This window comes from Apteryx mantelli, chromosome 19 (genome assembly GCF_036417845.1).
Source record: "Apteryx mantelli isolate bAptMan1 chromosome 19, bAptMan1.hap1, whole genome shotgun sequence".
Lineage (NCBI taxonomy): Eukaryota > Metazoa > Chordata > Aves > Apterygiformes > Apterygidae > Apteryx > Apteryx mantelli.
In genome coordinates this window covers 6,570,974-6,586,635 of record NC_089996.1, presented here as the reverse complement: position 1 = coordinate 6,586,635, position 15,662 = coordinate 6,570,974, and the positions used below count along the sequence as shown (strand labels likewise).

Genomic DNA, 15,662 nt, shown 5'->3' with positions numbered 1-15,662 from the left:
CAAAGATCACGGACAGTGCAGAGAGCTGTGCAGTGCCAGGGGGTGGGGACATCCTCTGCAGTGGGGCAGAAAGAGGGGATAGGTAGTGTGGCACCCAGGTGTATATGAGGATTAGCTGAGTGAAAGGAAGTGAGCATTTCTGCTGGACAAAAGGAATTATCTCTGCTGTGTCCTTACTATATATTATCTCTTACCCTGGGTCTAAAGGGATCCTGTACATCAACCCAGTGGATCTGGGCTGGAATCCCCCGGTGAGCAGCTGGATTGACAGGCGAGAGATCCAGTCAGAAAGAGCCAACTTGACCATTTTGTTTGACAAGTACCTGCCGCTTTGCCTGGATACCCTTAGAACAAGGTAACACGTAAAGAGGTGAATGTAACTCTGAGGCGAGGGCAGAGGGACACCCACAGCCTTCCAGATTGCCCTGTGCCCTGCTAGGGTTGAGCTGCATGTAGCATTGGTGGGTGCTTTCTTCCCTGCCCCGAAGAGCCCTGAGCCTCATTGGCTTAACCACATAGAAGCGTGTAAATGGGAAGTGGCAGAGAAAAGTGTGGGTGCTACCACTCTTTCCCATTCTTTGCTGGCCGGATCTGGTTTTCATTTGATTTTCATGTGATTGTTCTTCTACTCCTTGTGTCAATTCTGCATCTCTTAGAGAGGAAATCCAGAAGATCCTAAAGAGGAACTTTTTTGACTCTCCTGACATGTCAGGCTGTACCTGAGTCCACTCCACAAGTCATTTTTCAGTAGGACAGATTTCAAACCATTGCTTAAAGAAAGTTTTCAACCCACAGTGTGGAAAGTGGAGAGAACAGATCCTCTTTTTCCCCTTCCCACTTTTTTCCCGCCTCTTAGTTATCACAAGAAAATTGGTGTTTTTGAGAGAGGTTAGGATTGCTCTCCTGGCAATTGTCTCTTTAACTGCTTTTCCTGATGCATTTGGACAAAATGAAATCGGTCTCTATGGATATCCAGCCTGGGTGTGTTTCATGGTTGAACACCAGCCAAATGAATAAGAATAACTTTGATTTCCGGAAGAGCTCTGATGCTCCCCAATGTAGTGCATTTGGGGCCCTTGTCAGCCTAGCAGTGGTAAAAAGGGCTGCAGGCTTATGTTAGCTTCAAAATGCTGCCTACACAGAAGTCCTCTGGAGTGGTTCTTGCTCATCATCGTGGGAAACAGCTCTCTTAATCATGAAATGATGAGGACTGGCAACAGTAGAATCCCAGCAAACTTGAGTAGGAAAATTTCTCCCATCCTCTGTTTGCTTCCTATACTTGCACCTCAGTTAAACAAGCAACAACAACGACAACAAGCAACAACAACGACAACAAGCAACAACAACGACAACAAGCAACAACAACGACAACAAGCAACAACAACGACAACAAGCAACAACAACGACAACAAGCAACAACAACGACAACAAGCAACAACAACAAAAAAAAACAAGAATACCAGCACAAAATCAAGTGTGGGGGTTGTCAACCACAACGGTGACATGTCAGAATGGGATGAGCTAGTGAAAGCAGAGGTCTTTGGAAGTAGGAGGTAGGCAACTTAATGGAGAGGCTGCTTTCTGCGGGACCAGGCTGATTATAGCCATTAGTTGCATAATCCATCGGACATTTCCCACTCTATTTGCTGAACGCTGTGTCAGACCATGAAATCCACAGGATTAGCTGCAGGCAGCCCTGAGCTGAGTATTTTGGTAGCTTGCTTAATTCAGAAATTGTAGAACCAACCTTTCAAATAGCTGTAATTACTTTACAGAGGACTTCAGTGCTGCTACGATATTAGTTTGGAATTCTGTAAGTGTAGCTTAAATGAATGTAAAATGGCAAGATGAAAGGGTTTATTTTATTACTCCTCTATTTGACCGCTTTTGAACTCGTCGTGTTCACAGGAAATCATTGCCTTTAGCAAGTCTTCCATTTTACTTCTTTCTAGAGGATAAAAGTTTTAAAATGCTTGAAACTTCTGATTACTATTATTACTTTGTATATGTGCCGGTGCCAGCAGGTCTGGGGGAGAGAATGGGTGTTTTCTTTCTTGTTGTACCAATGGATAAGACACACACTGCAGAAAAGTAAAATGTTAATATCCGGAAAAAGGATTTCAAAGCATGTCTTCCTGGATTCTGAGCAATTGCGTTGCTGGATTCAGTTGTATTTCACATGCTGTCAATTTCCATCCTTTAGATTTAAGAAGATTATTCCCATTCCAGAGCAGAGTATGGTTCAGATGTTGTGCTACCTCCTTGAATGTCTCCTGACGGAGGAGAACACACCTCCTGACTGTCCCAAGGAACTATATGAACTTTACTTTGTGTTTGCTGCCGTCTGGGCCTTTGGTGGATCAATGTTTCAAGACCAGGTAAGGAGGAAGCTGCTGCTTCAGCGTCTTCTATGCAGGCCTTTTTTCCCCTTCTTCTTCTTTTAGAATGTAGCACTCTATCAGTAATGCTGGTTTTCTGGGGCTTCCATGTAGGTGATAATGAACTAGAAACCTTAATGCAATTGTTCCTTTCCATTTCGTGAAAGATATCGTTATCCAAGGTGTAACACCAGAATGGAAAGGATGAGGAGTAAAGTGATAAAGGCAGAGGGATGTTTGTTTATGCGCACACATTTCACTGGCAGAAACATTAGGTTAATTTAGAGGCCCATGGATGTGCATAACGTGATCAAATTAAGACTGACTTGTCGGATGAATTTATCATTGGAACAGTGTTTCAGCCATCCGACTGTGCGGGTGGAAGTTACACTGTATAACACCAACCAGCCAATGCTTTGTCACCACTGGATTTTATTAAAGACAGGCAGATGTCAGGTATCAGCTGTCTTGGTTTTCTAATAAAAGTATTTAAGAAGGATAAGTGACAAGCTGAGCAGAATGGGCTTTGGTGGTTACTTGCTTCCATTTAAGTGGCAGTATCTAGTTATTCTGCTCTTTGAAATACTTGCTCTGTCCTGGGAGCATGCTGTTGAGCCATCAGGGCTATCAGAGAAGCTCACAAGCTTCAGGGTCTCTGGGTACTGAAGTCTTCTGGAAGTCTGGCCAGAAGCATCTCAGGTGGACCCTCTGGCTGCTGCACATCTATGAAAATCTTACCATATGAGATATGAAAAGGGTCCCTCTTTAAAATGCGTGAGTTTCTGAGAGTCAGGCCAAAGCTTTTCTGACCTCTTGTCCCTCAGACTCCCTGTTATGCAGAAACATAGCTGTATGGACGCTTTGCTAGCTGACAGGGAGGCTGGGGTTGGCCGTTTTAGGCACTCAGCTTGGAAAACCCTGCTGGGAGTCAGCTGTTGGGCATTCTCTGGCATGAGTTGCTGGACTCTTGGTGAACTGATGTCCACACCAAAGACTGTGTTGCTGGATGGCACAATCAGAGACCAAGATATCCTTGTCCGAGAGGGAGAGGAAGACAAGGCACTACTCTCCATGCTGCTTCTACAGTACATCTATCCTGTGGATTAATTGCAGCTGTCAGCCTCTGAATCAGTCAGCTTGCATTAGACAAGGTGGGTGTGATCTCTTGCACGGTGATATTATTATAAGACTGCGTTCTCTCAAGGTCAGCAATTGATTTTGTACACTTTCGGACCCCTCTTCAAGCCTCGGTGCTCAAAATGCGGGAGAAGCACAGTTTCCCAGCTGAGCTGAAACTCAGTCACTTTGTTAGAAGCTTTACCATGAGTACAACAGGAATCTCTGAAGGATCTTCTCCAGACTTGCCGTGGGAAATACCAGGCTTGTGCTGCTGCCTCTGGCCTCCCTCATGCTGCCCCTCCAGGCCTTGTTCTCTCTCTCTCCCTGAAGACTTATACACTGGCGAGGGGAAACAGGCTTTTCCTTTCACCCCAGCTCCTTGTTCTGCCCCATTTCTTGGCTGTATGGCTTAGTTTGGCGCAGCAGGGCTTTCTCTTGATTTCCAAGTAATTGTAAAAGCTGCTGCTGCTGCTTTATAACTTCCAACTGTTAGCAGTAATAATAGACAAGAAGATAATGCGCTGTGTGTCAGAGCCCCGCCACGAAGCTGCTGGCGTTGGGGCCATCCTTGGCTCTGTTCCACAGTTTTGTTCCTGTGCTTGCAGGATGCCAGTCCGTCCTATGTAGGCATTGCTTTCTCCAAGCTGATCACTATGTAAGCTGGAGAATTTTGCAGAGGGGTTTAAAAGCACGTGTTGCACCTGGAGCCCTTGACTTTTGAGTACCAGGTTGTCAGCAAGTGGCATAGTGAGCGATGTGAGTAGCTGGCAAAGCCTGTGGCTGGAACTGTGTTGAAAGCCACTGGCTCTAGAAATCTGCCTGAGGGAGGATTGCACTTTTGCTTCTCCCTGCGAAGTCTGAGTGCTTTCCTCTTGGAGTTGCTGGCACTTTGGGGCTGAAGCTGTGTCTTGTGGCAGCAGAGAGGGTGTTTGGAGAGGGTTGGGTTTCTGCTACCTCACCTGGAACTGCTCTCTCTGCTCACTTCATCCCCAGGTGTAGAGTACATCATCCTTATGTGTGTGTCTGCCTGGTGCAGGGCACAGCTGTTGAGGGTTCAGAGACAGACATCTAGTCTTTAATGGGCTTATGTCAAGCCCTGTGTTGCCTGGAATATGTGTGAGGTCTCTGGAGAGACCTGTCTGACACCGTAGCTCCTTCCCCAGCTTGGGCAGAGGTGATGCTGTTCTCAAGGGTCTCTCGAGTGCACTCTGAGGGTCTCTTCATTTTCTTTTCATTTGCCTCGCCACTTACCGAAAATGTCTGCTGGGCTGTTCACATTTTCTTCATGCCAAGGAGTAGATGCCTTGGGACGTGATGAACAGCTGTCAGCATGGCTCAGGCAAGACTTGGTACTACCTGGAGCTGTCACTGCCTAATGGTTTTTGGAAGACCTTTGAGAGACCAGCTCTCTTGGTCCTTGTGGGGGATTTAATCCTCCATTTCCTATGTGCCACCTGGGAAGTAATCAACCCTTGTGTTGTCAATGCAGGATGATTAAAAAAAAAAAAAAAAAAGAGGCTTGGCAAAGCACTGCTTTTCCTTGCTTCGGGAGTACAAAGCTGTCTTCTAATTATAAGGCTTTATAGCTCCTCAAGCAAGTCAGCTGATGTGTGGTTGCATGGCAGGTGGACAATGCATTGTCCACGCCGTAGCTCTTTTTCTGCATCTGAGAGAGTCAGTCTTTGGCATTGCTTTATGGCCCTCTGCAACTCGTAGGCTTTCCTGCATGCTGTCTGCCTGGCTCCTTGGGGAATGGTGGGCCATAAAACAGCACGCTCTTGCTGGGCCTTTGTGCGAGTTTCAGGAGCTGTGTGTGGGCACAGCATCCCTCTGGGAGATTTTACTTTGAGGCTGGACTGTGCATTGCTGCTTTTGATGCTCTGTAAATGTCAGAGCTGAGAATACGAGGATACAGCAGTCCGAGCAAGAGCGAGTGAAAGCCTGATGAAAAATGATCCAATATAAAATCTGTTTATTGCTCTCCATTGAAGGTGCCCTTCGTACTGACCTTTTGCTGCTGAAATGTCAGGATAAACAGTCTGGAAGGCTTGCTGCTATTCTGCACTTGTTGGTGGGTAGTGTGGCCCCTGTGTAAAAACAGATGATAGATTTGCCATTTCAAGGCTCCGAAATTAGCAGAAATCCATATGGGGTTTTTATTAAGGAAGCAGTCTGAGTTCAGCACAGTTCTGGCAATGTAGCTGGGGATGGAGTGGCTCCACTTAACTGCTCGGTTAGGGAGGGCGGGCAGCACAGCACAATGCAGCTGCAGGCAGTTTGGCTGTGCAGGGGTAAGGACACCCTTGTGAGAAAGCTTTTACCAGTGATGCACATCCCTTTGCACTGAAAGCTACTCTGCTGCCAACGCTGAGGAGTTATAACAACAGGAGAATGGAGAATTACAGTTATTCTAACTCTCTCAATAGCACGAGACTGCAAAATCCCAGATATAAATAATGTGTTTTTAAAATCCTCTGGTCTGTTGACAGATGGTGGCTCAGGAGACTTTATAGTTCACTCAGTTCAGTTCAGCTTAAAATCGTTTCCTGGTGGAGGTTTAGTGGTTATGTGAAATGCACTGGTGGTCCCACATGGGCTTCTGGACAGGAAAGCATATCAGATAGCTATGAGGAGGAAAGATTTGCAGATGCTCCAGGAAGAATCCATGATGTTAAAGCTGGCTATATTTTACACCCAGTATCTTACAGATATCGTCTTAAAAACATTTTCTCCCTCCTTCCCCTGTCCACTCTTCCCCAGGGCAGAGTGCTGTAATTCCCATTGTCTAGGTGGGAAGTCATTCAGACTAAGTGACTTGCCTGGTGTCTTATCGGACATCTGTGGCAGAGAAGAGAATTAAACACATTTTGCAAGCCCTGACCCATCACCTAAAGCAGAATTATCACCTCAGCTGTTAAAAAATTCAGATGCCCTGAAATCTGTATGCATAGAAGAACATAAGGGGGAAAGACAGGAAAGTAGGTGCTTCCAGGGCAGTAGGGCAGCACAAAAACACAGCAGAGCCAAGGGAGCATGGTCCCTTTCTAATGCTTTGGTACACTGGTGTCTGCAATCCTCATCTCCACATACGAACATCGTGGTTTGAAAAAAAGGGCCAGAAGACAACAGCTAAGTATTAATAGAATGTTGTGATTTATGAGAAAAGGCTTTAATATGCATGCTTTGACTAACCATGACCAAGGATGTAGACGGATGTTGTGTCCTTGCCTGTTGGAAGAAGTAGGCACCAAGAATCAATCAAGTGGTCTGTTTAGTCATAGGCACGTATTTCTCTTTTTCAAATTGATCCATCTATCTCATCTCAGACATACCAAGAATGATCAACACAGAGGATGAATTATTTAAGTGAATAAATAGGAGTGATGAGATGAAATGAAGAAAATGAAAAATTAGACTTAATAATAGGAAGAAGGATAAGATCCGTCATACTGTGGAATATGTTTTAAGGACCAATCCCACTCTGATGGCCTGGGATAGATAGCAGTTTCCATCGCTAATGAATTTCTCTGGATTAGCATATTTCCTTTGCCTTTTGTCTTGCAGCTTGTAGACTACAGAGTGGAATTCAGTAAGTGGTGGGTGACAGAATTCAAGACTATCAAGTTTCCCTCTCAGGGAACAGTCTTCGATTTTTACATCGATCCAGAAACGAAGAAGTTTGAGCCTTGGTCCAAGCTTATTCCCCAGTTTGAATTTGATCCAGAAGTGCCATTGCAGGTATGTGAGCCTTTTTGTTAAGGAAGAATACGTGCATGTTAGTGGTTGTGCAAGGGTGTTTCAGTGAAGTCTCATGAAGGGTCAAACGTTCCTTAATAAGGATGGCATTCTTCATGAGATACAACTAAGTCCCCCTGCTTTCTTTCCTGTGCACTGACTGTGACAACACATCTCCAGTTAGTCTTTGAAATATGACTGATGTACACCAGGGACAGACTCAAAGCCATCCCAGTTACTGAGCAGTTGCTGTATTAATGGAAGTGTGTGTCCAGAGTACATTCAGAGAGGTGAAGTTTGGCTGCGGAGCAGAGAGAAATGGGATGTGAGACAACATAACGACAAAGCCCCCGAGACACCACATCATCATTCTGTGCTTGGCCAAAACTAGAGATGTGTTCATGGTTTGGACAAAAAAATGAAGGTTTCTGCAGATAGAGAATTGCTTTTGCCAGCTACACTTTTCTTTCCTTTTATAAGTGCAATGTGAGAAGATGACTTGGAAAAATTGTTACCATTTTAGCAAAATGTATGCTTGTAAGGAGATCCAGATGCAGCTCCCAGCATCCAGTTGTCAAAGTTTCATTTCTGCAGACAGTTTGATGTAAACTGGCAGCAGCATATCAGTCTTTTCTCTTTGTGATCAATAAACTGGGGTTTCTTCCCTCGTTACTGGGTTCCCCAGTTTATCTTCTCCCCAGATTGCGGTGTGGGAGTTTTGGTAGTGATGGGGATCACTTATCTGCTCATTATCCCCTTCTCAGGCTTGCTTGGTGCCCACCACTGAAACGGTCCGTGTGCGGTACTTCATGGACAGGCTCCTGGAGCGCCAGCGGCCAGTGATGCTGGTGGGGAATGCAGGCACAGGGAAGTCTGTGCTGGTGGGAGACAAGCTCTCTTCTCTGGACATGGATGCATATGTGGTGAAGAACGTTCCATTTAACTACTACACCACCTCCGCCATGCTGCAAGGTAAGGCAGGAGCCGAGTGCTTCTGCCTGGCAGATTACTGAATTCCTAGGGTGTCTGGGGGGCGACACGGTGGGGGTTCAGAGGTTGGTGTTCACTGTGGCACTTGGCAGGAGACCCAGGGGCAGCGCGCGTTCTGATTGCTACGCTGGCGCCTATAGACTCTTGTGAAATTCTGCAAGTTGGCAGAATGCCCTGGAGCCTGGCAGGGGTGGGATAGCACTGTAGCCCAGACGCACAGGAAAAATCCCATGTCACAAAACTCTCACATGCCTTGGAGGAAAAATAGAAAAAAAAAAAAAATCCCCCAAACCCTAGGGACACCAGGCTCTTGATTTTGGGCTATATGCCATTTTCCAACAGGAGGATTTGAATTCTAAACACCAAGACTCTAGTTCAGGACCATGTTGAAGCATATGCTTAAATCTGCTGTTTTGTACAACATACACCTCATAATGAACTTGATGTGTGTATTTAATATGCTTGAATTTAAGCCCGTGCTGAATAGGATGGGTTTCTTGGTTAGGATCCAAACTGTCCTCAGAGTGCACTGGTAGGGACTGCATCCCAATTAGCACTGAAGATGGTGCTAAATGATATGTGGAGGCTACAGTCCAAGGTCTGCTGCTTCCCGGTGCTGTCCTTGGTGTCCTGCTGCAGCTTGACATGCTCCCATGGAGCAGGGATTGTGTGCTCACCTCCAGGGACAGTGCTGCCAGGGGGCACTGGGCTTGCTGATCCTGGTGGGGCCCAGAGCCCCAGGGAAGTGCTGGCCCTTGGGAAGTCCACAAGAGTAGCGCTGACAAGGATTTGGGCAAATCAGTGAAAAATGAAGTTTGGGACCAAAACTTTTAATAATTAGGTTGGTTTTACTGCATAGTCTCTTTAGATAAGAAGAGAAAGGAAGGAGTTCTTGAAAAGAGAGACCCATTTTGAATTGGCATTTTCACTTTGAAATGAGCTAGAGAGGTAAAATAATTTTTTACATGTGTTCACTAAGCAGGAGTGAAGCAGCCTATTTTCTGTTTTATTGAATTGAACGGCAGTAGTGGGTCAGCATGAAACAAAATTCTTCTTTTATATCATCCATCTAAAACCTCATTTGATGTGACCCAGATGGCCTAAAATCCTTCTGGTCCTCCAACCCTAAATGGGAGCACTGTCCTTGGGGCATCAGTGAGACTGAGGTTTTAACCTTCTCAGCCTGTGTTCCTACTGACCAAGGATTTTAAATTGGGGACAAACCTGTGTTTTCAGTAAATCTGACTGATCAGGGACCCTGCCACAGGGCTCCTGGCCTGCATGAGTGATATGAGTCAGAAAGTGTATTGAGCAATGAGGAGAGAGCCACCCCATTTATTGGTATTTATTTACCACCAGTAGAAAAATGGGGCGGATGGGGAGGCTCTGAGGTCAAGACACACACAGGAGACCTGTCCATGCTAAAGGAGAGTAGGGGAGGGTGACGGGATTGTCCCCGCTTGCTCTGCACTCAGCTGTCTGGCTTTCCTGTTCACCAACGTACCAGCTTGCTTAGCAGCATCCCTGTGGCTAAGCATTTGATACAGCTTCTTTCTCCCCAGTTCCGCCTGTCCATCCCACTGAACAGCAGTGATGGCAGGAGAAAGCACCTCCGTGTCTTCTGCCAGGGCAGAAGGAGCATTAGAGCCCCCACTGACAAGTGGTGTCAGGCAGGCCATGCTCACAGTCCAAAGTGATGGCAAAGACCGTAAGCAGCTGTGGTAGCGTTAGAAGACTTATGCAGCCCCAGGCTCTGCCAGGCTCTGAACAGCACAGGAGTTTTAACAGAGGTGTCGGAGCTTAAAGTTGCCCTCTGGTACTGATTTGTTTGCAGCAAGATGACGGTGCAGGCTGCTATTCGCAGAGAGCCTTTGGCATGTGCGGACACAAGCTGTATAACTTGGGACAGTGTCATACATCCATGCCAGAGCTTTCTGAGCTGGTTAGGGGCAGGTTTGCAAGGCTTGTTGGTCCTGCTGGTGACAAACCTCTTCTAGGCTCTCCCACCCTTGCTGATCTTGCTACCTTGACTTGCTACCTTGCTACTGACTTCAGCAAGGCTTTCGACACCACCTCCCGTAACATCCTCATAGGGAAGCTCAGGAAGCACAGGCTAGATGAGTGGACAGTGAGGTGGATTGAGAACTGGCTGAGTGGCAGAGCTCAGAGGGTTGTGCTGAGTGGCGCAAAGTCTTGTTGGAGGCCTATAGCTAGCGGTGTCCCCCAGGGGTCAGTACTGGGTCCAGTATTCAACTTATTCTTCAGTGACCTGGATGAAGGCACAGAGTGCACCCTCAGCAAGTTTGCTGACGATACAAAACTGGGAGGAGTGGCCGATACACCGGAGGGCTGTGCTGCCATTCAGAGGGACCTGGACAGGCTGGAGAGCTGAGTAGAGAAGAACCTCATGAAGTTCAACAAAGGGAAGCACAGAGTCCTGCACCTGGGGAGGAATAACCCCCTGCACCAGTACAGGCTGGGGGCTGACCTGCCGGAAAGCAGCTCTGTGGAGAAGGACCTGGGAGTGCTGGTGAACACCAAGTTAAGCATGAGGCAGCAATGTGCCCTTGTGGCCAAGAAGGCCAATGGTATCCTGGGCTGCATCAGAAAGAGTGTTGCCAACAGGTCGAGGGAGGTGATCCTCCCCCTCTACTCAGCCCTGGTGAGGCCACATCTGGAGTGCTGTGTCCAGTTCTGGGCTCCCCAGTACAAGAGGGATGTGGCATTACTGGAGAGAGTCCAGCGAAGGGCTACAAAGACGATTAGGGGACTGGAACATCTCTCTTATGAGGAAAGGCTGAGAGAGCTGGGCCTGTTTAGCCTGGAGAAGAGAAGATGGAGGGGGGAATCTTATCAATGTATATAAATATCTTAAGGGAGGGTGTCAAGAGGATGGAGCCAGACTCTTTTCAGTGGTGCCCAGCGACAGGACAAGAGGCAATGGGCACAAACTGAAACACAAGAAGTTCCATCTCAACACGAGGAAAAACTTCTTCACTGTGAGGGTGACAGAGCACTGGAACAGGTTGCCCAGAGAGGTTGTGGAGTTTCTGTCCTTGGAGATATTCCAAACCCGCCTGGATGCGATCCTGTGCAACGTGCTGTAGGTGACTCTGCTTGAGCAGTGCGGTTGAACTAGATGATCTCCAGAGGTCCCTTCCAACCTCAACCATTCTGTGATTCTGTGTGATTGGTGCCCATCAGGAAAGGCATCTGTACGGGGGATTTCTTGTGCATGCTTCTTGGCCCACGGCATGAATGCAAATTATTATGGTTCCTTCAAGCAAAACCCAGGTGAAATCCCACCTTTTCACCAATCAGTAGTTCTGAGTGGGGTGATCACGATAACTTCCCGTTTCCCATACCAGGCACACCCTTTACCTTTTCTCCCCGTTTGAGGTTTCAGTAAAATGCCCTTGAACTGGTATGTGGGCTGAGCTGTCTGTCTGTCAGCCCAGCTAGCTGGGAGAGGAATGTGCGCTCTCATTTATCTCAATATGGATGGTGTGAATGTATGCAGTTGTTGAGATTTATATAGACAGACCTGGCAGTGTTTCCATATTTACTCTGACGGTGAGCTATGGTCTGCGATGGGGGCTTTCTTCCTCTGCGGATACGAGCAAGTCATCCTGTGAGCGAACGAAAGTGCGTGAATGAAGACGTGGCTGTGAGATTTGTGTTGGGAGGCATGATTTATACTGCTTGGCATAGTTCTCTACTGCTCATTTTTTAGAGTTAATTTGTTCCTTTTTTGTGTAGTTTGTCAGTTGAGTGTTTTGGTTTTTTTTTTTTTTCCTTCCCAGCAGGCACTTCTTTAAATTTGTGAAACACAGATACAAAACAATGATTTTTTTTTTTTTCTGAAAAAAGAAGTAAAAGTGAAAGCCAGTAATTTCTTAGACAAGATACCTGCTGGTGCACAGATTTGTAAGGAATGGAGTGAGAGCCTTTTGGAGGCAGCATGAGTATGTGATTTAAATCCTTGAAGGCCCTATGGCTTTCGAAATAGGCGTGTCCATCGGAGTCGAATGGAGCCGGACACCCTCTCTGCCCAAGCCTGGAGCCAGTTAGCTGGGGTTTCTTTGGTGTATTTCGACTGAATATCACTCTCCATAGCTTTAGTCACGCTCCTCAGGTTTGTTCCTTTCTCTTATCATCTTTGACTTCCAAGCTGCCACTTTTTCTGCTTCGTACCCTCTTTGACATCTACTTCTCCTTGCTCCTTTCTGTGATGGAATCCCATCTTTCACGTGCTCTTCTTCTCCCTCTGCTCCTGTGATTCAGCACCTTTCCACTCTAGTTTCGCCTTGAGAAAATTGCAAGAAACTTGGTTTTCCCTCTGTCAACAGCTACCAGACAAGAAGAATTGCACATGCTAAGTCTCATTTTCTGGGAGTGTTTCTTTTGGGCACTAATTTGAGTATGTCAGGATTTCAGAGGTAGAGGCATGTACCCTTTATTTTTCTTTGTGAGATACTGCTTCAAATTAAAATGCAATTTTCACGAACATGTCACTTGATCCCTAGTAATTGCATTTCAGTATGATGAATCTCCTGCATACTTGTTTAACCTCAAAAATGGCTGATTTTATATGTTAATTAAGGACTAATTAAATTTAAATTAAATGCTTATTTGAAACACTTAATTTAACTTGCTACCAGAAATCTCAAATATTGTGGTTTTTTTTGAAGGGAGAGAGATGTTCCACTGAGGAAAGTTTCATCATTTTTCATAGCACAGTACATTCCTTTTTGCAGCAAACTGTCTGTGACAAGAAATAAGCTGAATTTTGAGTAGTGGGAAAGAAAAGCTGTCCGAAATGCACTGAAGCAATGGAAAAAAAGGCATTTTTAAAGATATATAATTGGTGGTCTGAAAAAAAACAGAATATAAATCTCTCTTAATTACTTTAACACATTATAATGCATGGATTAAATGTACATTCTAACGAGCAGATTTTTATAAAAATTCACAGTCCCATTTATGTTTGCCAGTATTCCCTAATTAGAATGAATTGCTATTTACCATGCTGCTTATATGGCACATTATAGGTCTGACCAAAAACTGTGTAAATGAAACAAATCCTGCCTACAGCTATCAAAAAGTAGTGAGCCCCTGAGACCAAAGATGTTCTCAAAGTAAGCGCTGGGCAGAAAATCCATCCCAAGGTCTGGGCAGAGGATAGCTTTTTCTGTTTGTTTTTCCACTTACTGAGTTAGTAAAGGTTGGGCTGGAATCAAAAGAATTGCTAACCTATAAAATGTTATGTGCAGTAATGTGGAGTGATTATATTAAATATCAGCCTAGAGCTGTAAGTATTCACAGTGTTTTATAAGCTAAAGCAATACACAGCCTCACCCTTCTGCTAAAACAAATGAAGATCTTCCAAAACTTTGAAAAAAGAAACTTTTTTCTGCATACTTTCCCTTCCTCATAAATGACCCAACTTACAACAAAAACCGGTGATAATTTGGCAGCTTGTGTTGGAGTTTAGTCTTGTCACATTATCTGGCGTTTTGGATAATTATGGCGGGGGGGGGGGGAACTTGTGGATGTCTACTGCATTTCAGTGAAAAACTTATATACATACATATATATGTGTGTGTGTGTGAATATATATATACACACACACACACACACACACAAACACACACACATATATATAGGTATATAAAAGAATATATATTTATAATATTCTTTTTTTCCTGAAAGTATCCAGGAATTTGGTCCCAAATCATCTATTTCCTTTGTCTAGGGGAGGGGGGGAGTAAAAGGGGGGGGGGCACCTACATTCACAAAATCAGCTTTGCTCCTGACTAGCAACTCACAGACTCTTCTGCTTAACAGCATCTCCCTTGTTCCTTTTGAGTGCCCAGCCATTACTATGTGTATTAATGGAGTAACCGCTATATTACCTATGGAGACAGCAGAGAATATCTCGGTATGTTGTTATATGGATCAGAATAACCTCAGCAAACATGATTGTGTTAGAGAAAAAGAATAGAAGGGATTCAAAAGACTTTATCTTGCATGAAAACCTTTTGTTTGCCCAGAAATAGACCCATTTTGTAGCAGGCTGTTAATTTGCCATATTTTATTTGAAATGAGGCATTGAGAACTCTCTGTTTTGGTTTGAATCGGACTGAAGACCTGCCCGAGGGCCCCCACCAGCCCCATGCAGGGCATCCAGCTGTTCTCCAGACACAGTTTGGACATGGCCACTGTCCTGCTCTCCCATAAGAGCGAGTGAGAAACATCCTGTGTCAAGACCAGCTGTTCCTCCAAACAAGGCGATGAGCCCAAAGTTAAGCGCTTGCTGGAGTCCTGGCTCTGCTGACACATCTTTTGGCACAGCACAGCTCCCAGTCCTGCCGCTTCTTCTGTGGCTGCTGGCAAAGCCAATATCCTGATGCCTGGGTAGTAACTTCTTCTGTCCTGACATAATATGGATTTGAGGGTTTTGGTGGCTGTCTTACACCAACAGTGTAGTTTGTGTCTTTTTATTTCTGCAGCCCAACGGTTTAGCTTTGCATCTCTGCTTCCTTACAGCTGTGCTTGAGAAGCCTCTGGATAAAAAGGCTGGTAGAAACTATGGCCCTCCTGGTACCAAGAAGCTCATCTACTTCATCGATGATATGAACATGCCAGAAGTGGATGCCTACGGGACAGTGCAGCCCCATACGCTGATCAGACAGCACCTGGACTATGGCCACTGGTAGGAGACTGTTTGTACTTTGTCATCCAAGACCTTTTTGTTCTTACCTGGTTTTAAGATGGGGTTCAGGGTGAAGTCAGAGTGCTGTTCCCCCTTCCTTGCCTGTGTTTGCTGCTCGCATCCTTCTGGGCTGCAGCTGATCTGGGAGGGAGGCTCCAGTATGGACGGAGAGTCTTGTGCACACTCAGGGGTTTCCCTCTTCCCCAGCAAGCAAACTCATTTACTCGCAGCCTGTTTGAGAGGCATTTGCTGGGTTCTTGGCTCGTTTTGTGTCTGTGGCATCAATCCTTATCCTGCAAGGCGAGTGTGATGCTGTACATTGATGCCCTGCAGTGCTGAGACCAGAGAAAGGCGATGGATTTGGCCTCTGCTGGGGAGAAACATCCCTGCTGAGTTCCTGCTGTGGGAACCTGATACTGTTTTCAGTCAGGCAACAAAAAACAAGCATTTACTAGGCAGAGGTAATTTGAATCAAAAACTGTGATAGTGTTTTGGAAGGAGATGGACACGCTTTGCATTGTAGCCAGCAGCACTGCGAGAGACAAATATTCCCAGCTATTCTCTGCTGTGAGTGCAGTGGTGGGAGTCATTGCAATTTCCAGCTTCCTCAGCCGTGCAAAGACCTAAGCTTGGCAGAAAGCTTGTTTGGGCTGGTACGGAGGCAGGTGAGGAGATGTGCAAATTTTGGGCTATGGAAGTGAGGGAAAGGGATCAGAAGGGGCAAG

The 15,662-nt window shown here is 45.8% G+C and overlaps 1 protein-coding gene across 1 annotated transcript in view; it reads left to right on the top strand.

Annotated features, from left to right (window-relative positions):
* Positions 1–15,662, top strand: part of DNAH9 (dynein axonemal heavy chain 9) — a 207,981-nt gene that overhangs the window by 51,046 nt on the left and 141,273 nt on the right. Inside the window, exons 32-36 of the mRNA XM_067308503.1 lie at positions 208–355; positions 2,204–2,378; positions 7,062–7,235; positions 7,997–8,204; positions 14,772–14,937. Of these exons, the coding sequence (XP_067164604.1) occupies positions 208–355; positions 2,204–2,378; positions 7,062–7,235; positions 7,997–8,204; positions 14,772–14,937 (871 nt within the window). The remainder of the gene's footprint in view (positions 1–207; positions 356–2,203; positions 2,379–7,061; positions 7,236–7,996; positions 8,205–14,771; positions 14,938–15,662) is intronic.